We start from the raw sequence: 26,106 nt of genomic DNA on the forward strand, positions 1-26,106 counted from the left end.
CTGCTGGGAGACGATACGAAAACTGTATTGTGATCACTTAGCATCAACAGAACAGATAATAATGCTGGAAGGAATTATTTCACTGACGTGCATTTTTCTTAAAGAGGAGAGCTCGCAAATTGCATTCTGGATTTTCGGAGTCGCTGTGACTCCGTTTTAAATCTCAGCGCTGCTCTGAATAGATGAGGTCACTTTATTGTCACATGACATCTGCAGAAATGATACAATGACTATCTCGATTTGTGCTATGGGAAGCACTCGCCCTCTCTCTCTCTTCATTGGTTCTCTGCTCCCCAACCCGCTCTTCTGACTGGACAAGATGTATGTCAATCATCCGGCATCCCACCCACCTCCTTGCTCAGGCTAAGTTCGGCTGCTTGTACAGTACAATGCTACCGGAGTGAAGTCAGTAGACTGTGGGATAGCGAGAGCAGCGAACTGCAGCAGTGTGGAGTTATAAATATTGACATTCGTGCTGCATGGGGAAGGAGGTCCAGATGTGTCAAACTATGTTTTAGAATAGTGAGTGCGAACAGCAGAGCTCCTCGCTTGTTACAGCGTTTGCCCTCTTGACACATTTGTATCAGTCGGATTTAAGGCAGGGGAAAGGGGGCGGGGGGATCTCCTGGCAGTTCTATTTGTATTTGTTTTAAAGAAATAGTTTGTTTTGTTATTGGGGGAATGCAGTTGTTTGAGAACCGCTGTTCGGGTTGAACATGTGGAAAATGGCACCTTTGACATGTCCCGGTGGAAAGATGATTCGGAAGCAATGAGCTGCCCTTACCATGGCCAATGGAACCGGTCCGAAGAGTATGTTGAAGTGCGTGGTGATCGGTGACGGAGCGGTGGGCAAAACTTGTCTGTTGATGAGTTACGCTAACGATGCTTTTCCTGAAGAATACGTGCCAACTGTGTTCGACCATTATGCGGGTATCGTATATTTATGTATATATATATAATTTGTTTTCTGTTTTTTAAGTTTTTCCTCTAAATGAGTTCCTATTATAAGGCTGAACACAAACTTTTGGGAAAGTTTCAGTGAAGTTTCACTGTCTGGTTTGAGCTTTTTTTTCAACCAGACGTCTGCCTTTTTGATGCATGTTCCATCCGCTATTAATTAAAAACATTTGTTGTACTTTTCTATAAAGTTACGATAATGTTTCATTGAAACTAGTAAAATGTACATTCTTTTCCTGTTTGAACAGTCACTGTCACAGTGGGAGGTAAACAATATCTCCTTGGACTTTATGATACTGCAGGACAGGTGAGCTGAACCTTTTAAACTTTTTTTAAAGTCTAATTTCAGGAAAAGAGGGAGTGTTTGAATATTTCTTGTACGTGGCGTAAGATATATGTATTTTAAAATGGAGGCATTTGACTCCATAATAATTATTTGATGACTTTATGACTGCTATTTGCTTTTATCTGGGGAATGCCGTTTTAAATTTTTTCTTTGGCTAGAATTCCCTATGGGTTGGTTTATTTAAGTTGTACTCCTGGCAAAGATATAAACAGTTACACAAAAATGTTGGAAATATAATGGTAAGTTCAAAGCATATAGTGTCACTAGAGCATAATCCTCCTCAGCTTTAGCAGTCTGTGGCAAAGAAGGGACCGACTGAGAGTTATAAATCGTTGTTAGCCTCTCAAAACACCAGACCTCAGTGACAGCCTCCCCAGGAGCTTCAAGATATTGCTGGATTTGTGCCATAAGTACAAATTAAGTTCTTTGTGGAACATTACGGGTGGTATTTCACAGCATAAGGACCCTTTAATGTTGAAGTTCACGTAATGATACACAACCTTGGAGATCCAGAAACAGATCAGTTACAATTGCAGAGGCTCAGTACTGAAGGAGCTTAAATTGTTTCCACAGGCTATTTTTCAGTTTAAAATGCTTCAGTTTTTTTTCTCACAGCTCTCAACCAATTCAGACTTGCTTTACCCTCATTTACTTCTTGCTTTGTATCTAAGGTAACAATACTTCTTTGCAAGTCTTTCCCTCTCCTTTGCTTTGTTCTTTTTCTATCATTAAATTTCATTGGCTACAGACTATTTGCAGATGCCCCATTATTAGTTTGCACCTCCTGTAGCCTGTGGTATAACATCTTTTTCTGCTAAAAGTGAGAAGGAAAATGCATCCAAGTCATGAATGCTTCTAGGAAATTGCAACTCATTATGTACAAGAGGTCTTGGCAGGTGAACTTAAACAAAAACAATTATTGTAAAGGCTATTTTTCCTGATGGTGTGTTATAGTTTGCCAAAGGTAGGTCAAAAAGTTATGTAACGTGCATGTCAGTACAGTATATCATTAATGACAAAATAAGTAATAACTGCCAAATAGATTTTATGTTATTACACAGAAATTAACTTTGTTTCTGTGTCATATTTTTAAAATCAAGTTCTATGAACATATTATGCTGTTATTTAAATAGATTAATGTTTTGACAGCAAAAATATAACTTACTTGGATATCTGCAGAGATGCCCATTTGGATTAAAAGTAAACGCAGTTATGCTGACATAGAACTTTCAGTAGGTCAATACTTCTATATAATCAGGGAATAAGTTATAATTTTATAAGTTATTTCTGAATACTACCTTATCTTTGAGCTGGCTGATGTGCGTGCTTTGCAGTTTTTGTTCAATGTTAAGTGGTATAGTTTCCAAATTTTAAGTTAATATAAATATTGTTTTTAAAATAAATGTTCTAAATATAAGCAATAAAGAAATGCAGGCATTTCTTTATTTTCCTGTAAAAGTCTGCAAGAACATGAATTTCAAGGTAATATATGGTGATATCTATATACTTTGATAATAAATTTATTTTGACTTTGAAATGGTTGATCAAAATTTGATCCAAATAACAGATTTCTGTTGTAACAGAAAGAGATAAACATATAGTTTTGAAGTACAGAATTTTGAACTTCAAATATACATGTTTATGTAATTCAATTTTAAGTCACCTTGAAATGAGAAAGATAGACTCAAGTGCTATACTCCACAACATATCAGAAGCCTTATAAAGAGGGAGATATCTGGCCTTTGGCCAGTCAAATAAACATGGATTCAAAAGTTCCAGTATATTAAGATGGTTTTTTAAACTTCTCAATAAATCAGCTTTTTTTAACATTTTGATTTCAGTCATTTTTAATAGAGACACATCATAGTTTCTCTGATGACAACAATGCATTTGCTTAGCAGAAAAAGATAATGCTGTCTATTTCATATCATTGTAAGACTAATATTACCTAGTTTTGGTTATTATGTGCTCAATTGCAGTAGTTACTAATCTATATACAACCTCACGTTTGTGTTTATTGTTTGTCAACATAATTGGAGCAAGCACAGTCAACTAATAAAGCAATTCACTTATTTGCATTCTGAAATTGTTTTGGAATAAGATGTTTTAAAATAATAGTTAAGAGGCAGGAAAAACATCAAAGCTAGATTATCCAACCTAATTTGTGACTGTGACAACCAAGATGACAGTTGACTATCATCATTTAGTAGTAAATTTGAGCTTTCAAGTAAGGCTATATATTATCTTCAGTTGTGAGCTAACCAACTTTATCGCATGGTATTTTGAAACCTTGCATCATGTAGTAGTTTCAATAGTGTGCACTAATTTAAATAAGTTTTATTATTTAAAACTGTGCACAATGAAGTGTCTATTTGAACAGCACAGTTAATAAAATCATGCCTATTTGATCTAATAATATGCTAATTTTTTGTTTTGAGTAGGGCCTGATTAGACAAATTAGATTTCTCAACCAGTGTAAGATTTTGGAAAGCATAAGTAGTTCAATAAATAATTCCCAAGTTAAAATTCCATTATGTTTCACTTTGATTAACCTGATTCTCTTTAGTTCATGTTGATTTACTAATGTAAAGAAGCAGAAACTTGTTTTCTCTTTTGCTTTCTACCCCTACTGTTCTTTAAAATTATTCCAGGTTGCAACGTAGAAAATTGTAACTACAACTGCATGCATTTCAAGAGAATGTTTCCTGCTGAAACTGGATTCTGATCCACCAACATCTGCAGAAAGCATGTTCTCACTTAGTGCTAGTTTGTACAATTGTAGATGGGAGTTACAGTGCTTTCTTTAATTTTTAAATGATATTATATCCTGGAAGTAACACCCCACAAAAAGAATCTTCAAGGAACTTTTCAAATCAGCTGAATTCAAAATCTTATTGAGAATTGAATCTGCTTCTGCATAAAACTTTAAAATGTATACTACCTTTGGATTTAAGACGATAAATTCCTTTCCGCTCAAACATTCTATGCTTTTTAAAACTTGCTTCATAAGTTATTCGTTCCCAAGCCATCTATGAATTGACATTTTGATATTTGTAGGACACATGCTCTCCATCTATTTTTGTCATGCAGATGGTTTTGATTGACTCACCCTGCCATGATTAAGATTATGAGCATGAAAGCAACAGATGGTCAATGGCTTTACAATTGGTAACCTAACAACTTTAAATTTATATATGCTTTGGTAGAGTTTTCTCCTGAAGGTAAAAATATTATTAAACTAGCAATCACTATGTTAGACCATATTAATGTATGTTTAACATTTGTGCATTAAGTTTCCGAGCCACCTTGTGCCTATAAATATAAGGTTTTATTTTTCAATACTTTCCCATGTTAAGCCTCTGAGCAGGGTTTTGAATGTCTGTCTTTGAATGATACAGCATATGCTTAGCTAGCTTTTAATCTACCCTGTAAGTTAATTAAATGTCTTTTTCTCTTCTTTCATATTACTTTTTAGCAATTCAACGTGCAGTTTGGAATGTTTTGAATTATCTGACATCTAAATTATATACTTAAGTGTGCTTTATTACATTTGAGTTGCAATAGCATCAATTACTTGTCAAAACTGTTGAACTAATGAATTCAGATTCACTTTGCTCAGCAGCTTCCAATGATACTAAAGTGTAAATTAATTGATGTTCTTGGAGGAAGATTTGTATTTGGTTTGTTTTTCTTTCAGACCTTTCATCATGTTTCTTCAACTTGAGTCACATGAAAGAATAGGAAATGTTACACCACACCCTAATTTGTCCCTTGAATGTAAAATTTGTGTTGTTAATTATGTTGGGTTATAATTTTCAATAGCAAATAAGAACTCTCAAATCAAAAATTGACAACTTTATAGGCAAGCTGCTGTAACATTGGTTTGGAACTTTACATAGTTCATATTATCAAAAGTTCTTTTTTAAAAATACGTACAGTTGTATGTATGTTATGATTAATGAGTTGAAAAATATTCTAAGCTGTATTCCTTGTATGATTTAAATTTGATTTAATTTTTATTAGAATTATTTTGTGTATCACTGTAAGAATAAATTTTTTCAAGGATGTACTTCAAATCTAGAAAATAGCGTTACTATGGCCTATGACTTTTATTCATTTAAGTCCACTGGAAAAATGATTTGCTTAATATTTGCACTGACATCAGCTACCTTTATTTCTAGTTGATATCAAGTTACCAACTTGTGAAAAGTGGTCATTGCAACCCCAATCTCTGTGTGTTTGTAGCGTATATTTTATAAATGATATATGTTACTTTGATTGGAATAACAATGCTTTTTTGTTATACTTTATTATTCTTATCAAACACTTGGGTAAATTAAGAGAGTCTGTGTTCCATCTCCCCAGATACTTTAACACTTAACATAACACTATTAAATATGAAAATTAGTTGCAACACTGCTCAAATATTATCATATGGTTTCTGATTTGCTTATGTTTCATTTCCTGGTTTTCTTTTCTAAATTAGGCATTTCAGCTGGTTGGTTTCTAATAGTGCCACAACATGGAATAATCCTGAAACAATTCTTGTTCTTCTGATTTCTTTTTTCAGGGGAGGGATGATCAACAAAAAGCATTGCTAAAGCTGGATTGTAGGAGAAGGTTGTTGTATTAATTTCTGTGTAACATACATTGGATTCTTAATGCCATGAAAAAACTTGCTAGGATATTATACACAAACCTTGTTTAGTCAATATTGGTTGTTGCGGCTTGCAAAATAGCTCACATCTGACAATTAACTTTTCAGGTGTAAATGAATCTGTTCTCCAATAATTTATGTTATTTAACTTGTACTTTTTATGCATATATATATCCCACTTATTTTAAGTCAAATTGCTTAATTTTCATTCACACGGGTCAGCTGTATTGTGAAGAGAAAGAGTACTGTGTATTGAGCCTCTTGATGTAAGATCAATATGTAACTTTGTCATTTATCATCCATAAAGATGGACACTGTTTACATTTCCCAGTGTGTATTTTGGCCTTTACATAACATTTGCAACTACTCTTCATTCACAGGAAGATTATGACCGTCTGAGACCTTTGTCTTATCCAATGACTGATGTCTTCTTGATCTGCTTCTCGGTTGTGAATCCAGCGTCATTTCAGAACGTGAGGGAAGAGTGGGTCCCTGAACTTAAAGAATATGCACCAAATGTTCCATTCCTGTTAGTTGGAACACAGGTACAGCAATTTCACAACATAAAATAACTTGTTCTGTGAAAATTTCTTCAATGTTTGAAAATAGTAAGGAAAAGCAAGCTTTGTTACACATAGATCAATAGGTATTTTCAGTCTTAACAAAGTAGATCTTGGGTTCCCTTCCCCTGAGTTTGGCAGTCAGAACTTGAAATGTCTTTACTTAACAGGTTTGACCTCCCAACCAGATGTTTTTGGTTTGCTGACTGGATTGGCTTCATCATTTAGCACAAAAGAATCAGTGTTAGATGTAGTGAACCAGGCATTTACTTTTGTGGGTGTTTTCAATGTTACGTACCTTTGTTGAGCTGCTGTTCTTCAAATGTGTATCAGTGAAACATGAAGCCACATTTGTGGCAGTTAGTTAAATCCTGGGCTGCACAACTTTAACAGATCAAAAAGTTTTGGGGGAGGGAATGGAAAATTGGAAATAGTTAATGCTCAGTGTGAACACCTATGGTAGTATACTTTTAACCCCATTTGAAGTATAAAATGTAACCTCAGTTATAATATAAATACATTTCTGAGAAAAGAAAAACATATGCTAATTTGAGTACCCAAAACTCTGTTAATGTATTTAATACTTCATATTGTTTGTTTCACATGATTTAAAGATGCAATGCTGATTAATGTAGCAAATATGAAAATTGATGCACAAAGAATCTTCAACAGTGCCATGACCTTAGTGGTTTTGTTTTGTTGGATTTAATTCTCAAAGTTTTATCCTTTAGTAACTTTAGCAGATTGTATTATGTGGGCTAAGGTTGTTTCATTAGTGGATGGTTCAAGAAGTAGAGAACATAAATTTAAAACTTGGAGTAAATTTCACAAGGAAGATATGAGGAAAATCTTTTTTTCATTCAGAGAAGTTATGATCTTGATCTCACTGGCTATAAAAGTGGTAGAAACAGAATTGATCAGGGCCTTCAGAAAGGAATTGGATGGGCATTTGACAGAGATGATTGGATTTGAACTGGTATGATAGTTATACTAAAGTTGGAATGGCTTTGTTGGGACAAATGGCTTCCAGTGCTGTAGCGAATATATAAAGAAAGAAATCACATTCTTAGTTAAATTATTTCAACCATTTGTTTTCAGATGACTGCTGGTGACAAAAAATTATTTGAAATAAAAAATGTCTTGAATTTGTTGTGGGATAAGGATAGTTTAGTTTGGAAATACTTCAAGCCTATCTGAACAAAATTAAATGGCAAGATGTGCAATGTCATTTATATTGATGCATGACTAATGCAAAGTTAGTTCTCTGTTTTATGTTATATGTGAGTTGCTCTGTATTAATGGTGATCTATGTGTCAGTGTTTAATTGAATATCACAATATTAGACAACAAGCACTTTAAGAAGGCCAATCACACTGTAAATATCAGTAGTGCAACCTACTGTGGGAATCTTTGATTTAGTAAGAGGATTCCTGCTTCTGAGTCAGAGGCTGCGGAGTTTGAACAATGCTGGTAACCTGACAAGTGAGGATTAGAAGAAGGTCCTTAAATTCTGGCGCATCACTCAGAGTAGTATCCGTTTTCAAAGAATTGAATGTGGTCTTTTCTATGGTGAAAATGTCTTGGTTTTGAGATCTGGGCATCACCAGCAAGGCCAACATTTTTATTGCCCTTGGGAAGGTAATTGCTGCATTCCTTCTAGTGAAGGTAACTCTGGAGTGCTGCTCAGAGGGTACTACAAGACTTAGCCCCAGAGACACTGAAAAACGGTGGTTCATTTTCAAAGCAGGATGGAGTGCGACTTTGGAGAGGAATCTGCAGATGACTTTGTTCTCCAATGCTTGAAGTTCTTACCTTTCATGGTTTTAGAGGTTGTGGGTAGGAATTTTGTTTTTGGAGTAGTCTGGAAAAGTAACCATGGAATAGTTTGTAGATGATGCACACTACTGCCACAGAGGTAGATGGGACACCCAACAGGCTTCATGTTTGCTGTTGGGAGCAGCACTCTTCCAGGTAAATGGGGAGTTGCTAAGAAGCAGTGCTCTAACAAATTGTGGTTTGAAGCAATACTTTTGTGATGTGTTAATTATTATTAGCAACAATGAAGGAAAATTGAAATGCTTATGGTGACTATAGTAATATCTTGCTGGCTGTCTTGAATGGTATGGGCAGTAGGCTGGGAGAACTAAAAAGTGACTAAGGAGTGAGCTGTTATTAAGTTTTTTAAGCTGGGAAATAACCAAATATACTTCACTCTTCTAACAGGATAAACAATCAATTAGTTTAACTAAATAGCAAGATAATAATAACTCGATGTTTGAACCTTTAAAGGTGAAACATGTTTTTGCTTGAAACCAACCAATAGTGAGGTATTCTGTTCTTTATCTGAATTGCATTTTGTTTCTGCACCATTTGGAAGAATGAAGCGTGCTTCAATTTGTTTTTTTAAATCTATTGTAACTTTATAATGGGCCGGAACTTGCTGAGAGATGCCAGCAGGTAGTATCTGATAAACCTCCAGCTGTTCAGATGTGGAAATCACAAACTTGCTGCTGAGTCACAGTATCAGGTTCTGTGCTCTAATGAGACACTCCTATCAAGCCAGAAGTGGAGCATAAACTTACTCAATTTCTCGGCTCTGGGAGTCTGTTCCCTGTACTGATTGATGCAGTAATAACAAACTCATTTATTTGAATCACTGCAAGAGAGTGATTAAAAACATGATAACTTAATATTTTAAATTAAGAATATAAAAACAGAAAATGTTTGAAACAATAAATGTTTCCAGGATTTCCTTTTTAATTTCTGAATCAGTGTTTTCTAATATTTTAGTAAATCAGTTTGCTATTGTCACATGTACTGCGTACAATGAAAATCTTAGGTTCGTGTGCCATGCATGCAATCATTTCCTCACGTCAGTACATTAAGGTAGTACAAGGCAAAAAGCAGTAACAGAATGCAAAATAAAGTGTTACAGTATTTGCTGTTAGTTATTTTGAAATGAACAAGTGATTTCAGGTTTTAAATGTTTTAATTGAATGCCAAGGTCATTCGAAGCATTCAGGACAATTTGGCAAATCCAGGCATTGAGTTTACCAGTTATCCGTTTTTTTTTCCCAAGCTGTTGAGTGGCAGGATTTGTGCAGTTCCACCCATGTGATAACATTACCTTAGAGCAATAGGACAATGCTATTTTGGATGCTGAACTTCTAAACCAGTTAGTTGGCATTAGGGGATCCACAGAAGATAAGTATAGATTTTTCCTATATGTCAGTGTTGACCGTTTCTGGCTCACTATCCACAACCCATTGGTTTTGTGCAAATGGCATAGAACAGACTGAGTTTTAAAAAAAAATAACCCCATGTCCAACAAATCTAATAGTGAAAACCATTTTAAAACTCGAGTCTATTAATGTCATGTATAATTCTTGCTTGAAAGCACAAGAGCAGGTGTGGTCCATTTGGACTCTGGTCTGCTCCACTATTCATCAATATGATCCTCTCCTTCAGTGTCATTTTCCTGTAATACCCCCATCCCTGAATTCCCTAACCTTCCAAATCTTGGTTATCTTATTTGAATGTACTTGATGACTGAGTCCCCATTTGGAGAATTCCAAAGAATCATTAGCATCTAAATAAAGACATTTCTCCTCTTAATTCTAAGTGGCCTATCCTTTATTCTAGGATCTTGATTCCTTTGCCTCGGTAAGATATTCAGCCAGTCAATCCCTGTAAGAATCATATACATTTCCGTGAGACCTTTTCTCATTTTTCAGTACTCTAGAGAATGTGGCTCTAGTGTATTAATTTTCTTTCTTTGGCAAATCCACCATGTTTGGCACTAGTCCAGTAAACCTTCATTGTACACCCTCCTAAGGCAAGTATATCCTTTATTTTTGGGAAGAAGATTTGAAACATATTGTTAGATGGCACAGTAGGGTAGCTGTTAGTGCAATGCTATATAGTGTGTCAGATGAAAGATTGGAGTTTGATTCCCACCCTTCTTTGTAAGGACCCTGCACGTTCTTCCCGTGACCGCGTAGGTTTTCTCTGGGCACCTCCAGTTTCCTCCCACACTCCAAAGACATACGTGTTAGGGTTAGTGAGTTGGCTTGCTGTGTTGGCGGTGGAAGAGTGATAACACTTGCCAACTGCCCTGCACAATCTTTGCTGATTTGACACAGAAGACACATTTCAAAGTGTCTTTTGATGTTTGAATGCACATGTGACAAATAAAGCTTATCTTTAATAAAGATAATCTTTCCTTTCTCCTGACGAAGGGTTTCGGCCCGAAACGTCAACAGTGCTTCTCCTATAGATGCTGTCTGGCCTGCTGTGTTCCACCAGCATTTTGTGTGTGTTGTTCTTTAATAAAGCTTAAGTTTACATATTTAATATTCCAGATGCAGTCTCAGCAAGGTCCTATTTAATTGTAGTAAATAACTTTACTCATGTACTCATCCTTTTAATAAAGGATGATGTGAAATTTGTCATCTTCATTGCTTGCTACACCTGCATGCTAACTTCCACTGATTTGTGCACCAAAGACACATGTTTTCCTTTGGATGTCAGTGTTTCCCAGTCTTCACATTGCTTTTCTTTTCATGTGCTGAAGTGGGTGAACTCACTTTTTCTCAATATATTCCATCTACCATGTTCTCACCCACTAAGTTATCCTGTTCCATACATCAGTATGCAGCAGCCATCCTGGGTCCAATCAGAGGTGTAATCATTTTTTTTTTTACAGTCACAGGCCACTGCTGGGTACTAAGAACATTATGTTTACAGTTCTGCCCCATCAGCAAGTTGCTCAGTAGCTATGGAGCTGGATTTCTTGCAGCGCTGTCGCTTGGAGTTGTGGCAAGGCAGTGCGACTGATTGTCTTGTGATCACAAGACTCCCAATGGGCATTGGTAATGTAGAACACTGTAAATCCGGTTCTCTGGCTCATTGGTGAGACCGGCAGCAGGGGAGCTGCATTGCCTCAGCTGTAGCGCGGACTAGGCTATCATGCGATTGGGGTCACCTGTTGTAGCCGCCCGGGGGTGGTGACATAGGAGGCAGTGTGGGAGGGTACTATTGACACACTGGAATCCGCACTGGCTTTGTGCTGGCCCCTCGTATTCGTGCTGCTCTCCTGTGTTCGCTCGGTGGAAGGGCAAGGTGGATCAGGACAACTTGCCATTCATCTACAGGCCATGCCACTGGGCTATAATTTTTTTTTTCCTTTGTGACTGTGTTTTTCTGCTATCGTAACCATATGTGCTATTGATGCTATGCGCAGTGTGCTGTGTGCTGTTGGTAACATGCTTTGCACCTTGGCCCTGGAGGAACACTCTTCCGTTTGCCCATATTCATGAGTAGTTGAATGATGATTAAACTTGAAATTGAACACCCTCTTCCATACAGACACCGAGTTTTGTATGGATTTGGAGTATCCATAAATACCCTCAAGTCAGTGGTTGTGGTAAACTACTGCTGAAATAAACCACTCCTCTGCACTCTGTGAAACAAAAGTACTCTCATAATATTGACAAAATCTTTAAGACTTATGACTTGCTGACAATAAAGAAACAGGGATGTAAAATAGGAGTTAGAGTAAAGAATTAAAAGTACAGAGAAAGCTATCAAGGCCACAGCAACAACTTGAATTTGAATAACATTTTATAACATATTTAAGCATCCCAGGATAATTTGCAGAATTTGATTTCAGTTAACCTCTGGACACAATAGGACATGTGATCAAAAGTTCATCACAATGTATACTTGTAGTAAGATTTAAAAGAAAGACAGGAGTAAAAGCCAGTATGTGAATTGGATTGCCGTGGCTGCCACTGATACATTGACTAAAGAGAATGTCAGTAGTCAAAACAAGGGAGAGTTTTGAATTCACAGAGAATGTAAATTAGAGGCCATCTGGGAGAGAACTTTAAAGGTTAGCTGTAAAGGAAACAAAAAGATGGTTGAAGCTTTGGCAGAAGCTGAGCTTAGGTAGGGTTGAAGCGAACAAAGTTAAGGACGTGCAATTACTAGGCCTCAGTGAAAATATTGAGTTGGAGGTCATGTTGAGGAATATAACTGAGATTCCATAGTGGAGCCTTTGTAACATTAAAGAAAAAGTAAGATACTAAAAGAAAATGCTGGGTAGGAAAATGTTAGAACCATAGAGCCCAAACTTTGAGCTAGCTTAGATGGGCATCTTCATAGGTATGGATGAATCATTTTTGTGCTCTGTTACTCTGATTGTTTTGTATCAAGTTATTGGTTTATCTCTGTGAATTTTCAAAGGGCTTTTGACAAAATTATAAATGCATTAATTTACTGTAAATCGGCCTCCTGTGGGAATGCTTCACTACCAGAACAATGGTACTGATTTCCTGGTAGGTAAGCTTTGCTTTGGGCAAGTGCGTTCTCCCAGGAATTCCCACTGTAATTGTTATTCCATCATCAGTATTATTTCATCATCCACTGGTGATTCCACTGTCGAGATATCCAGAGATGATGGGGTGGAAGATGTTAATAGACATTGTGTGTGTGTGTCCACGCGCGTGTATATATATGTGTTCCTACTGCAGTTCCTGTCTTCAGTCACCCTGAATCTCTTTGATCATGGACTGAAACCTTTTGCTTTTATGACCTTTTGGCAGCTGCTGTTCAACCACCAGTGCTTATTAAGAGAAATCATGCAACAGCATTTTCATCTCTTCACTTTAGTAGAAGGAAGTTGCCCTTGATCCCAAGGGACCTCCCGGTGAGAAGTATTTTCAAGAGTTGATGACTTGGTGATCTCATTTGTTTGCTGCTCTCAGTAAATGTTAGTTTTTGGAGATAACTGATATACTGGTCCATTTGGAATGCTTATGTAGTCAAAGGTGATGCTTAAAATGATTATTACTGCACGTTCTTGTGCCTTTTTTGAATAACATAAAGACTTTGGCGGAATATTGAAATAAATCATGAGTCATATAATTCCTAGTCTCTGATATGATCTTGCAGCCATACTACTTTTCCACTTGAGGTTCTGATCAACGGTGACTTTGAGAGATTTGGTGATAATGTGTTTTTTATATTATGTTGAGGTGGTTAACCTAAAGTTGTATATTTGCTGCTTATCAACGCAACTTGAATCTTGACATCTTGTTGATGTGCACGTAGATTCAAGCTGCCATATTAAATAAGAAATCGCATAATCTGCATTACTTTAAAAACATTTTGTGAATTATTTGAAGGGAAAGTGTTAGGGTGGAAGTTTTAATTTGAAAGACATAATTTAGCCTTTATTGTGCCAATTTTATGGATGGTATGACCTCAGTTAGGGTTTAGTTCCACATGGAAGGTGCTCATTGAGACCCAGGTAGAAATTGTGCTGCAGAAGGTGGATCAGCTTACACATGCTATCTACACCAAGAAAAGTTAGCTGTTTTATTTTATAGAAAGCAACTTTAATGATTCAGGAGCAGTATTGCTTCATAGTATTCCTGAAGGCTATGTTTGTCTTTGTCATCTGTTCTAATCCTAAAGTTGTGAGATAATCTCATACCATTGTTCAGGAGGAAAGCAGCCCACCATTTTTCATCAAATAGGTAAGCAAATGTGTATGGTCTTTAGAGTGTAGAGAATCCTGAAGGGCAATAGATAGAGTGAATGCACTCTGTTTTTTTCCCCAGGGTTGGGAATTAAGAACTAGAGGGCATTGATTGGTGATATGTGGAGTTAAGTGCCACAGGAAGTCGATGAAGCATTTAATAACATTTAAGAGAGTTTGATACATACTTGGATAGGAAAGGTTTAGAAGGTTATGGGCCAAATTCTGGCAGATGGTACTTGCTTGGGCTGAAGGACCGGTTTCTGTCCTGTATGATGCTAGGTGCAACCTACTCTAGAAACTCAACCAAATAATTTTTATTAATACAGAACCCTAGTTTCTAGATGGTCCTGAGCTTATTGTTCGAATGGGCTGCAGGCTATTCCAGGCCCAAAAGGACACCTGAAAATGTATGCATCCTGCTTTGCATTTAGATTTTGATTATCTTTTCATAAACATTTGCATTTAGTAGAAGCAAATTTAAAGGATATGCAAATACCTTTTCACTATATTAGATCCAAACAGATTTGCTATTGCCAGAATGCAAATAACAAAATAGTCCGTTTCTGAGATGGAAATAAGTTTTTAGTTTGTGAATTAGTCATTTAAAGGGCAAGTTAACATCTCAAAATATTTTACCAGTTGCCCCAAATTATGAAACAAATGATCTTTGACAGTTGTAAATAGAACAGGGTTTGGTTTATACATGGGTATAAAGCACAGTAGACACATTGAGTTGAGATGCTGTTTTACAGTTCCAGAATCCTGGGTTCATTACTGATCTTGGTGCAGTCTATGTGGAGGTGTACCAGCTTCAACCACCTGTTTTGCCCATTTCCACTAAGTTCTCTAGATTCCTCTTGCATTTTCAAAGACTTGAAGATTGGTAGATTATTTGGCAACGGTAAATTAACGCGTGTGTAACTTTAGATTATAATCTAGGGACGGAGTTATAGAGAATGGTGGAATAATAAAAAAGGATGAATGAAAAATTAATTTAAAATGTGTAGTTGATAGTATGAACTTGATGGGCCAAAGGTCTTATTTTCCAAGCTGTGCAGCTCTATGACTCTATGGTTGAACTGTGCTTAATTTTGCAGATCTCAAACTAAAGAAGAGGTGGAAATTGAAAGATAATTAAAGATAGAAATTGAAATATATTTTCTAAGCTTTAAATAACAAAGATGTAGTGTATTTATTTGCTTAGAAAATATTTCTAACTGCAGTATTTTTTGGAGTTTCTGGTAATGTATTTGTTCTATCCTGATTGGAAAAAGTTACTTTGTTGTGTATTTGCTTGTAATTATTTAAATGAAGAGTTAGTTAACCACCAGCTTGCTACTATTTGAAGGGCTGGAAAAGGCTTATGTTGTACCAGGTTCACAGTGTACCAGATTTAGTCTCAAATTTAGACACATGAATATTTATCAAGGTGAGAAGATTTGTTTTCAGCATTAAGTAGTGCCAGTGAAAATACTCTAATCAAAATATTGCCTCTAATTTGCACTAATTAAAAATATAAACATTAACACATTTGCAGATCAAGGCATGTGGGAGATTCATTAACAGAACTGTTGTGTGGGCAATTCCTGTGTGAAACTGCTAATGATAACTAAAAATTCGGAGGTAGTGTTTTTTTTGGAGGGATGAATTAGTCCTGATATCTTTTCTTTTTCATGTTTTATCATTTCAAAGCTATGCCTTTTTTATCCTCCAGATCATTTTCCATTGCTTTAAGTGTATGGTACAAGAAAATAGCTTAAAGTGGGAAAGAAATGATGCAAAGAAGAGTATCTGAATTGAATAATGAACTTCCCATAGGTAGATAATTGATATTTAAATTGATTTGCTGTACAATTCTTTAGGAACTGTTGCCTAGTCATTTGGAATTTTTAATTAACTATCTTTTAGTAAACATCTTGACTTCAGTTATAGATTTTGACCCAAGGATATTTAACAATCAAAGGCAAAAGCATTTTGGTTCGAAACCCTCAGGAATCCACACTTCAAACAGTGTTTAAGCTAATGAGCAATGAAGCATAAATTGACAAAAAAGGCTTGGTGTTTAATAATTTGTTTTCATCACTATCCAAAGAATTGGAGATGCACTTTCTTAATGGGGGGGGGGGGGAATGAATTCCAAATGGTCAGGAAGGTACATTTTGTTGGAGGTCAATGCCCCACATTTATTTGTAATTCACTTCCTAGTTCTGAATCTGCATCTGCATCTTATTTTATTTTTCACTTGAAAGACTTGTGATAGTTTCAGTTCTAATGGGGGGGGGGGGGGAGAGAGAGATAGAATCACTTTAGATCTTCAAGCTCAGCTTTAGTCCAGCTATTATCTCCTGGCAGCCACATCACTTCTTCTAACTCCAAATGATGAGTATTTTGAAAATCTGTGAACAATAAAATTGTGATTTTTTTTTCCCCTTCAGTGTCAATTTAATATGTAATTAAGTTTTAGATATGCTAATACATCTATGTTTATAGACGTTTAAAATATATGGGAAATGGTTCATATTAAATGTTTCAATTTTTTTGAAAATAATAGCAACTTGTATGCCTTATCTATGAATAAAACCTGTAAGAAATAGCAATGTGACAGAACATGATTTAGTCTGTGGAAATGCAGTGGGATATTAATGATCACGAAAGTTGAAGAAGTGTGAAATTTGTATCACAGAAAATGCTTGAGGAACTCAGTAAGTCAACTTGCTAGGTTCCTCTAGCATTATCCATGTTGCTCAGTATTTACAGCATTTGCAGATTTTTTGTGTTTACAATTTACAATGTCCAGCAATATAGCAAAATTAAAGAGTGCCAAAATAGGAGAAAGATACTTAAAAATTGTGTGTATTATCTATTTAGACAAGCAATATTGTGCTGTCAGTATTCAATTTTGAAGCTCATTTGTGTCTTGATTTTAATGCTTGTTGGTTGCATGCTTCACGTAATTGATTTTAAGCAGGTAAAGCTATCCCCCTTTCACTCACTATCATCGCTAAAAATGCATTGACTCTATGCCACATTTGGGATAAATGTGTGTTGTTTATTCTTTCTGTTTACAAATTTCTTTCCAAAAGAATGGGATTACAGCAGTCTTAGTCACTGTCAAACAATGTTCACAAACTTCTCACATTAATGACTTGTGATAAAATATTAGGGATAGTTTTTCTATATATGGGCATTCTTGCACCATGTGAGTTTTGTTTACTTCTGTAAAGAGACCATCTAATTATAACTGGAGAAGAAACTGTTGCATAAATGCCTGCCTGTCATCAGACCCTGAGCTGAGTTTTAAATGTGATGTCCTGGGCATTATGTGGCAAGTTTCCAAAACATGAAATAAGAACTTTATTCTTCATTCCTGACTACTTTGATTTTAACTTTATTTGATTGTTTTAAATGACTCACTAGAGCAGGGGTGTCAAACTCATTTTAGGTCACGGGCCGGATTGAGCAAAATGCAGCTTCATGCGGGCCGGATCAGTCGGACGCGTGCGAACGCAGCTTTTGTTGCCTCATGTTTTTTCAGCCTGCTCTCATGTGTCTCAGTCTCTGCTATAATTACAAAGTATTTCACTTTACAAATTCCGTTTCTTATGAAGAAGACTGCCGAATAAACACTAAAAACCCTGAAAACCTGGTACCTGAATAAACTCAGCATTAGCCATATCATACGCCATCGGCACTTCGATTACTGGGGCCAGCTTTAATAGTAATTAGATATTATCTCGCGGGCCAAAGATAATTCCACCGAGGGCCGGATTTGGCCCGCGGGCCTTGAGTTTGACATATATGCACTAGAGTGTTGTATCATCATTTCAAAATTCTGGAATATGTAATCACTTTCAACAATCATGCTTCTAAAATGTATGTGACTGATTCATATTTGCAGGCTTGGTCCAGAACACATTGAAGTTAATTAGATTAGCATGACACAAAATGCTGGTGGAACGCAGCAGGCCAGGCGTCATCAATAGGAAGAAGCACTGACGAAGGGTCTCAGCCCGAAACGTTGACAGTACTTCCCCTTATAGATGCTGCCTGGCCTGCTGCGTTCCACCAGCATTTTGTGTGTGTTGCTTGAATTTCCAGCATCTGCAGATTTCCTCATGTTTAGATTAGCATGAAATCATTTGTTACCATCTTCATAATGACAGGAGCTTTATAGTTTTTCTGATAAAGACAGGGCACAGAGACAGCAGGTTTTAACACTGTCAAGTTTAAGTGTTATAAAGAAATTCGATATTATAGTTATTAACAGATTTGTAAAGAAATACTAAACAGGATTTTGTTGTTGTTCATATTGAACTTGCATCTTAGTGTTAATTTTGTCAAATACTGCAATAATGAAGAACAATTTCTTTTTAACTTTTAAATTTAAAGTGAAAAGCTGATTCATAGTCAGATAATTCAGAGTACAACATGCTCATTTGAACGTGGGGTACCGGAGTTCATACTTTGAAGTGGGCGAGGAATGGTGGTGTTGAAGTGTGTCTTCCAGGGATTAGATGATTTTGATTTGTTTTCCTATATCTAATTTCCTTTTTTTTTTAGTTACTTAGAGATACAACACAGTGACAGGTCCTTCTGGCCCAACAAGCCTGTGCTACCCAATTACACCCATGTGACTAACTTGGTAACCTGCATGTCTTTGGAATGTAGGAGTAAACCTAAGCAGCTGGAGGAAATCCACAGGGAAACATGCACACTCCTTACAGATAGTGGCAGAACTGAACCTAGGTCACTGGTGCTGTCATAGTGCTAGGCTACCACTCTGCTCCTCAACACACTCTCAACTTTCCAGTTGCTGCTCTTTCAAGACAACTTTGTATGTAAAAATAGTGTTTTTCCCTGCTGAAAGGAACAATTTCCACTTCCCATAAACTCTTTTGGTGGGTCTAAATATACAAATGAAGCAATGGGATCTAACTTGATTTCCGACTGTTTCATTAAAATCCAAGTTGATTATGATTCACAGACACTACTTTAATTTCGTGTGCTTGATTTTTAGTGAAAATACAGGTATTTCAGTGACTTCATCTAATATTTAACAAGTAGCAGTGCAATTTTGACTATGACCATGTTTGCAGTTTGTACACAGATAACAGCGGCAGTAGAGGAGGCCATGAACTGACATGCCAGAATGGGAGTGGGAAGTAGATTTGAAATGGATAGCCACTGGGAGATCACAGGAGCCATTTCTAACAGGATCCCTGTGCTTTCCACAGGGATCGCTCCCCAGTCCATTCGTCACCCCCCACTGATCTCCCTCCTGGTACTTGTCCTTGCAAGTGGAACAAGTGCCACATCTGCCTCTACACCTCCTCCCTCACTACCATTCCAGGTGAGGCGACACTTAAGCTGTGAGTCTGGAGTCATATCGTTGAGACCTGATGTAGACTGGGAGACTGCTTCACCAAGCACCTATACTCCATCTGGCTGAAAAAGCCAGATTTCCAGGTGGCCGCCCATTTCACTTCTACTTCCCATTTTCATTCCAACATGACAGTCCATGGTCTCCTCGACTAGCATGATGAGGCCACACTCGGGTTGGAGGAGCAACATGTTACGTTCTGTCTGGGTAGCCGCCAACCTGAAGGCACGAACATCGATTTCTTGAACTTCCAGTAATTCCTCCCACTTCATCATTCCCATTCCCTTTTGTCTCCTGACCTGCCCATCACCTCCCAGTGCTGCTCCTCTGCTTTCCCTTTCTTCCGTGGCCTTCTGTCCTCTCCCATCAGATTGCCCCTTCTCCAGCCCTTTATCTCGTACACCAGTCAAATTACCAGCTCTTTATTTCACCTCCCCCCCACCCCCATCTTCTTACTCTGATTTCTCAGCTCTTTTCCAGTCCTGATGATGGATCTCAGCCCAAAATGTTGAATGTTTACTCTTTTCCAGAGATACTGCCTGGCCTGTGTGTGTATTAGTTTGATTTCCAGCGTCTGCAGTTTTTCCTTGTTTACGATTTGAACATATTGAACTATAGCATAACTGAGCAATAACTCTGCATGCCACCTTGGCTGAACAGAGGGGCACTTTTAGTAGTAGACTAAGACAACGGTGCTGCTCCAAAGAGTGTTATATGAAGCCATTCTCACCCTCGGCCATTAGGCTCTATAATGAGTCAACCTGCAGCCAGGGAAGTGATGACCCCTCCTGCTAGACTCTTTGAGGTAACTTTTTAAAATTCTTCCTTACTTCTCTTCTAATATTTGTATATCTGTGCACTTGTAATGCTACTGTGACACTGTAATTTCCTTTAGGATCAATAAAGTCTCTATCAGTAATGAAACTCTAATACAATTTTTCATTTTAAGGATAAGGACCAATCAGTCATTAAGATCTTTTCGGAATCTTGACCGCGATGTCAAATTCACCATATCCTTTGATTTCCTGCAGTCAAAAAATAATTGATCTCAGCTTTGAATATATTTGAAAAGATTGAGCACTCCTAACTCCCAAGGTTTACATTTCCAAAGATTTACTGCTTTAAAGAGGAAGCATCTCATCTCCAATTTATTTGATCCCTAATCTTGAGGCTGTGCCCTGTAGTTTCAGACTTTTCATCTTGGGGAAATAGAACCTAATTTCACTATAGTCTGCTTTTATTCTTTTGAACAGTATAATGTATATGCTGGTAGTGTTGGTCACTCCTTTAAGGCAAAATAGCGTCCCAACAAATAATCAAATGCCTGCTTTTAATACTGTCCTTGTTATCTACTGACTTATTACCTGTCATTCATATGGACAGCCCTCTCCCATGTGTGGGACACTAGGGTAGCAAGTTCCCGTATGGTTTGACAAGCTGAAAAATACATGCAAGTTTGTTATAGCATTGGAGATGTCAATGCCAGAGGCGTGAGTTTTTTTCAGTAACTAGTGAAAAGCCTGTACTGTTAACGCTTGCAAATAAGGAGACTTAATTGTATAGTGGTAAACACATACAGTACATACTGTAACACACACAAAATGCTGGAGGAACGCACAGGCCAGGCAGCATCTATAGGAGGAAATACAGTCGATGTTTTGGGCCAAGACCCTTTGTCAGGACTAATTGAAAGAAAAGATAGTAAAAGATTTGAAAGTAGGAGGGGGAGGGGGAAATCGAAAATGATAGGAGAAGACAGGAGGGGGAGGGATGAAGCTACGAGCTGGAAAGTTGATTGGCAAAAGGGATACAGAGCTAGAGAAGGGAAAGGATCATGGGACAGGAGGCCTAGGGAGAAAGAAAGGGGGAGGGGAGCACCAGAGGGAGATGGAGAACAGGCAAGGAGTGATTGTGAGAGGGGCAGAGAGAGAGAAAAGGGGGGATAAATAAATAAGGGATGGGGTAAGAAGGGGAGGAGGGGTATTAACAGAAGTTAGAGAAGTCAATGTTCATGCCATCAGGTTGGAGGCTACCCAGATGGAATATCAGGTGTTGTTCCTTCAACCTGAGTGTGGCTTCATCTTGACAGTAGAGGAGGCCATGGATAGACATATCAGAATAGGAATGGGATGTGGAATTAAAATGTGTGGTCACTGGGAAATCCTGCTTTCTCTGGCTGACAGAGCATAGGTGTTCAGCGAAACGGTCTCCCAGTCTGTGTCGGGTCTCACCAATATATAGAAGGCCGCACCGGGAGCACAGGACACAGTATAACACACCAGCAGACTCACAGGTGAAGTGTCGCCTTACCTGGAAGGACTATCTGGGGCCCTGAATGGTGGTGATGGAGGAAGTGTTCCACTTACAAGGATAAGTGCCAAGAGGGAGATTGGTGGGAAGGGATGGGGGGGACGAATGGACAAGGGAGTCGGGTAGGGAGTGATCCCTGTGGAAAGCAGAAGGGGGGGGGGGGGTGAGGGAAAAATGTGTTTGGTAGTGGGAACCCGTTGGAGGTGGCGGAAGTTACGGAGAATTATATGTTGGACACGGAGGCTGGTGGGGTGGTAGGTGAGGGCAAGGGGAACCCTATCCTGAGTGGGGTGGTGGGAGGATGGGGTCAGAGCAGATGTGCGGGTAGTACATACTGTAGTGATCTTGCCAAAGGCCTATACTCTTACCAGTAATCCTTGAGGAAGTGGGAGGTTATTCCTACTACTCTCTAATCTGTATTACCGTTTAGCATATTCACAGCTATATTTTCTTCACCGCTTGCTAGTTCTTGTGATTTTGGTGTCATCTTGTAGATAGTATTTTAAAAAGCTGGGGCCCCAACACTGATTCTTTCTGGTGCCTCACTAGTTCCAGCTTGTTAACCTGCAGTTTACTCATCCATTCTTACAATTACCTATTTAACTAGTCCTTTCCCCTTGTCAACTGTAAGCCTTTTCTTACACTGCAAATGTTTCATTTTAATAAGAGCCTGTTGAAAATCTGGATGTGCCATGTCAGCAGATTGCTGTCTCCACTACTCTTTACTTCCTTAAACTTGGGTTTGTCAAACATAATTTCCTGTTGATAACACTTTGAGACTTCAGATGATTTAATTACTTTAACAGAAATATTGTGCCCCTTTCAACAAATACTATTGGGCAAATCGGTATGTAGTTCTCTATTTTCTGACTCCCATCCCCAAGTCAACTTTCTATCTTCACAATCCAATGAATTTCAGAATCTAGGGAATTCTGATTTTTTACTGTGGCACCTACTAGAGAACTGAATGTTTTGACAGTTGAACGTTCATCACCCTAGAAGCCAAGAACTGTAATTCTTCCAAAATGTTCCCCATTTTCTTTTCAACAGTTGTGTGAACATCATTGTTCAAACCATTGTCATATCTAGTATCTTCTCCTTAAACTTGTGTAAAACTTTACTCTGCTTTAAGATTTGGGTTTTGTTCATCAGATTTGCTAGTACTGAATTCACAGTTGGCTACCCAAGGTGGAGGACAACTGCAGATCACCACAGGAGAACTTTAGAAAAACTGTTCAACACAAGTTGAGTTTGACAACTTGCAAATTCAAAAATTGCAATGGATTGTTTTTCAGATTGACCTTCGCGATGACCCAAGAACTTTAACTAGGCTAAACACCATGAAGGAAAAGCCCGTGTCTACAGAACAAGGAGAGAAACTGGCAAAGGGGGTACAGTGTTCCAGTTAATATTAGTGATTAATATTTCATGTGTATCTTTTGCGATTGAAGTCCAGCTTACTGTTTTTGAAAGACTTAAATTTTAAATGTTTTGCTTTGCTTAAATATGTTTTTTAAAATAAGTTCCACTTTCATCAAAAAGACTCCACTGTTCGAAAGCCAGGTCATTAGCTATAGCTCAGATTCCTGCAATACAGCGCAGGAATAATACGATTCAGGACTGGTGCTATGTGAAAGAACGTGCCTCATTATTGTCATACCGTTATATCTTCTGCATCTAAAAATGGACAAATTAACATAAACAAGCCATTTAATTTGAGCAATGTTCGATCCACTTGATCATAGATGCATGAGCAGCTCCAGGAAGAGGCAAAATATTCTTAGAGACTCATTGTAGGAATGTCTAAATTCTTTCCAAAATTTATCAAACATATCTCCTTATCCTTGCATATAATTTGTTCCATTTCTCCAAGCTTTATATCCTGTATGGAATCTGTGCACTAAACTTGCATATAAAATAGCCAGGATGAAAATTGGAGAAGCAAGTGCTTTAGTTCTGTTTGACTTTATTGTAGGTGATTTTTGGATTCTTGACGCTTGCTTTTCCCATCCTCCTGAACCCCCACAAACACAACTCAAATTCCTTGGGTTCATTTTGCCTTGGTTGCAATTTGGTACTTGCAGTTTTCAAGTTGGTAGAGTAAAATCTAATTCAGCTTTTGAACATGGCTGATATATCCTCAGGAACCAGGATTTTGTGTATAGCTACAAAAGCCTTGGGTGACAGCTTTTACAAAGGCATGCTTCTTGAACTGGCTTGGGTATTCACTACTGGCTTAGGGACACTGGTATTTGTTCAACTACAGGCTGTGTTCTAGCTGTCCAAACTTTATCCTACATACGGTCTGAGCACTAAATTTGCATATAAAAAAGCCTAGATGAAAATTAAAGAAATTAGTGCTTTAATTAAACATCTATTTTTCCACTGAGGTTGGGTGGGTCTGCAGCTAGAGGTCATGTGTTAAGGGTGAAAGGTGAGAAGTTTAAGGGGAACACGAGGGGAAACTTCTTCACTCAGAGGGTTGTGAGAGTGTGGAACGAGCTGCCAATGCAAGTGGTGCACGTGAGCTCAATTTCAACGTTTAAGAGAAGTTTGGGTAGGTAAATGGATGATAGAGGTATGGAAGGCTAGGGGCCCCCGTGCAGATAGATGGGAGTAGAGAGTTTAAATGAGTTAGCATGGACTAGTTGGGCTGAAGAGCCTGTTCCTGTGCTGCACTTTTCTACGATTCCCAAAGTACTGGATTTACCTTCAGTAGATAGGGGGGGGAAAGTCAAAACTACAGATGCTTGAAGTTTAAGGAAAACAAAAAGCTGCATAACGCAAGTAGTTTCTATAGATTAAATTTTATATTTACATTCAGAACAAGTTTTTTTTTCTGCAACTTCAAAATTTTACAAAATGTAACCCAATTCCTTTTATTTATCTGACAGATTGGGGCATATTGCTATGTGGAGTGTTCAGCATTAACACAAAAAGGACTGAAGACTGTTTTTGATGAAGCCATAATAGCTATTCTAACTCCAAAGAAAAATGTTTTGAAAAAAAGACTTGGATCAAGATGTATAAACTGTTGTATGATCACATGAGGATACACGAAAGGTTGATCTAGTCCACTGTGAAAATCCCTCCGAATATAAAATAAGAGCTTGTATTACATATGCATTCATTGCAGCTAAAGATGAAAGTTATCTAGATTTATCAAACTGCACAAGTTTTGTACTAGCCAGAGACTGGGGCTGGGAGGTGGGGGAAAACAGCAAATAAATATCATCTGGAGGAATCTATTTCCTGGTAAGGTACAATGTTAAGATTCTCAGGGGTCATTTCATTTGCAAAAGCTACATATTTTATTTCCCCTCTTTAAGAAAGAAAATAACCGAAGGATTTCCAGAAAAATATATATAGTCTTGGAACACATGCATTCAAGTAAACACTTTACTTTACAAAATGTAATGCTGGATGCTGCGGAATGCCCATATGCCATTCAAAATAGAGCTAGTTTAACCAATATATTACAGCACTATCACCAACTGCTGAAATCATCTGCATTTGTATGTGAGGTGCTTCCTGTTCCAGTATATCCATAAAGGCGCGATGACAAGACTGATAGTGAATCCAAGTGTTGCTCCAAGTGTACAGGAAATTGGCCACACCTGTGAGAAGTAATAAATACATAATGTTGGGTTGCACATGGGGAAACTCTTAAGCACACTTTTGCCTAACCTGGCTCTAATTAAAGTGTAAAATTAAATCAGTACAGAATAGTCAGATCTGTTCCATATTGCTGCAATCTTGTGCAAATGGAAAGAGTTAATTGACTTTTGTAGGTTTGTTCCCATCACTGCAGCCAGTTATACATGCACAAACATTTTTTTTTAAAGCCACTTTTTTTTTGTAGGTTTTGCCTACTTCAAGTGTTATTTAAAAAAATGTTAAACACTAACTTATGCCATGCCTGTATTAATCAAGATCTCTCGATTTTTGAAATGTATATGAAAGATCCTCTTGGTAAAGAATGTGAAACACAACTCCCAAGAGTTTGAAGCTACATCTAAAGTTTGACTCCCTCTTCCTTATCCCTGCCCTGAGTGTAAATAAGTTAGATGCTGAGGAAGCAACTTTGTAATGTTGTTTGATACGAAAATAAATTTTATTATCTCAGTGCATTGTGGGTTACAATCATTCATGCTGCAAACAGAAAACTTGTTCATGTCAGTGATAGAACACTACTTTTATTTTTCTGCTAATTGAATGAAGTTACCAAGTGGAGTAAAACAGCTGTCATAAGCATGAGTAAGCCAGCAGAGTACCCCAAATCACTGTCATCATCCTCCTCCTCCTGAGATTTTTAAACAATAAAGTACAGAGGACATTTGTTTTATTGTA

At 37.5% G+C, this 26,106-nt stretch overlaps 2 protein-coding genes across 2 annotated transcripts in view; one reads left to right on the plus strand and one right to left on the minus strand.

Annotated features, from left to right (window-relative positions):
* Positions 1-359: 359 nt before the first annotated feature.
* rhoq (ras homolog family member Q) lies at positions 360-25,884 on the plus strand. Its single transcript, XM_073050691.1, has 5 exons — positions 360-930; positions 1,206-1,264; positions 6,341-6,505; positions 23,052-23,147; positions 24,651-25,884. The coding sequence occupies exons 1-5, from the start codon at positions 786-788 to the stop codon at positions 24,804-24,806; spliced, it is 621 nt and encodes a 206-aa protein (XP_072906792.1). The 5' UTR covers positions 360-785; the 3' UTR covers positions 24,807-25,884.
* Positions 19,038-26,106, minus strand: part of pigf (phosphatidylinositol glycan anchor biosynthesis, class F) — a 77,642-nt gene continuing 70,573 nt past the window's right edge. Inside the window, exon 5 of the mRNA XM_073050690.1 lies at positions 19,038-25,373. Coding sequence (XP_072906791.1) covers positions 25,260-25,373 — 114 coding nt within the window. The 3' untranslated portion in view covers positions 19,038-25,259. The remainder of the gene's footprint in view (positions 25,374-26,106) is intronic.

Source organism: Hemitrygon akajei, chromosome 7 (genome assembly GCF_048418815.1).
Source record: "Hemitrygon akajei chromosome 7, sHemAka1.3, whole genome shotgun sequence".
Classification (NCBI taxonomy): domain Eukaryota; kingdom Metazoa; phylum Chordata; class Chondrichthyes; order Myliobatiformes; family Dasyatidae; genus Hemitrygon; species Hemitrygon akajei.

Coding starts and splice junctions, on each gene's coding strand:
- rhoq (XM_073050691.1), top strand. CDS start 786: ATGGCCAATGGAACCGGTCCGAAGAGTATGTTGAAGTGCGTGGTGATC. Junction 1,265..6,340: donor TTTATGATACTGCAGGACAG/GTGAGCTGAACC, acceptor CTTCATTCACAG/GAAGATTATGACCGTCTGAG. Junction 23,148..24,650: donor GAGAGAAACTGGCAAAGGGG/GTACAGTGTTCC, acceptor TTTATCTGACAG/ATTGGGGCATATTGCTATGT.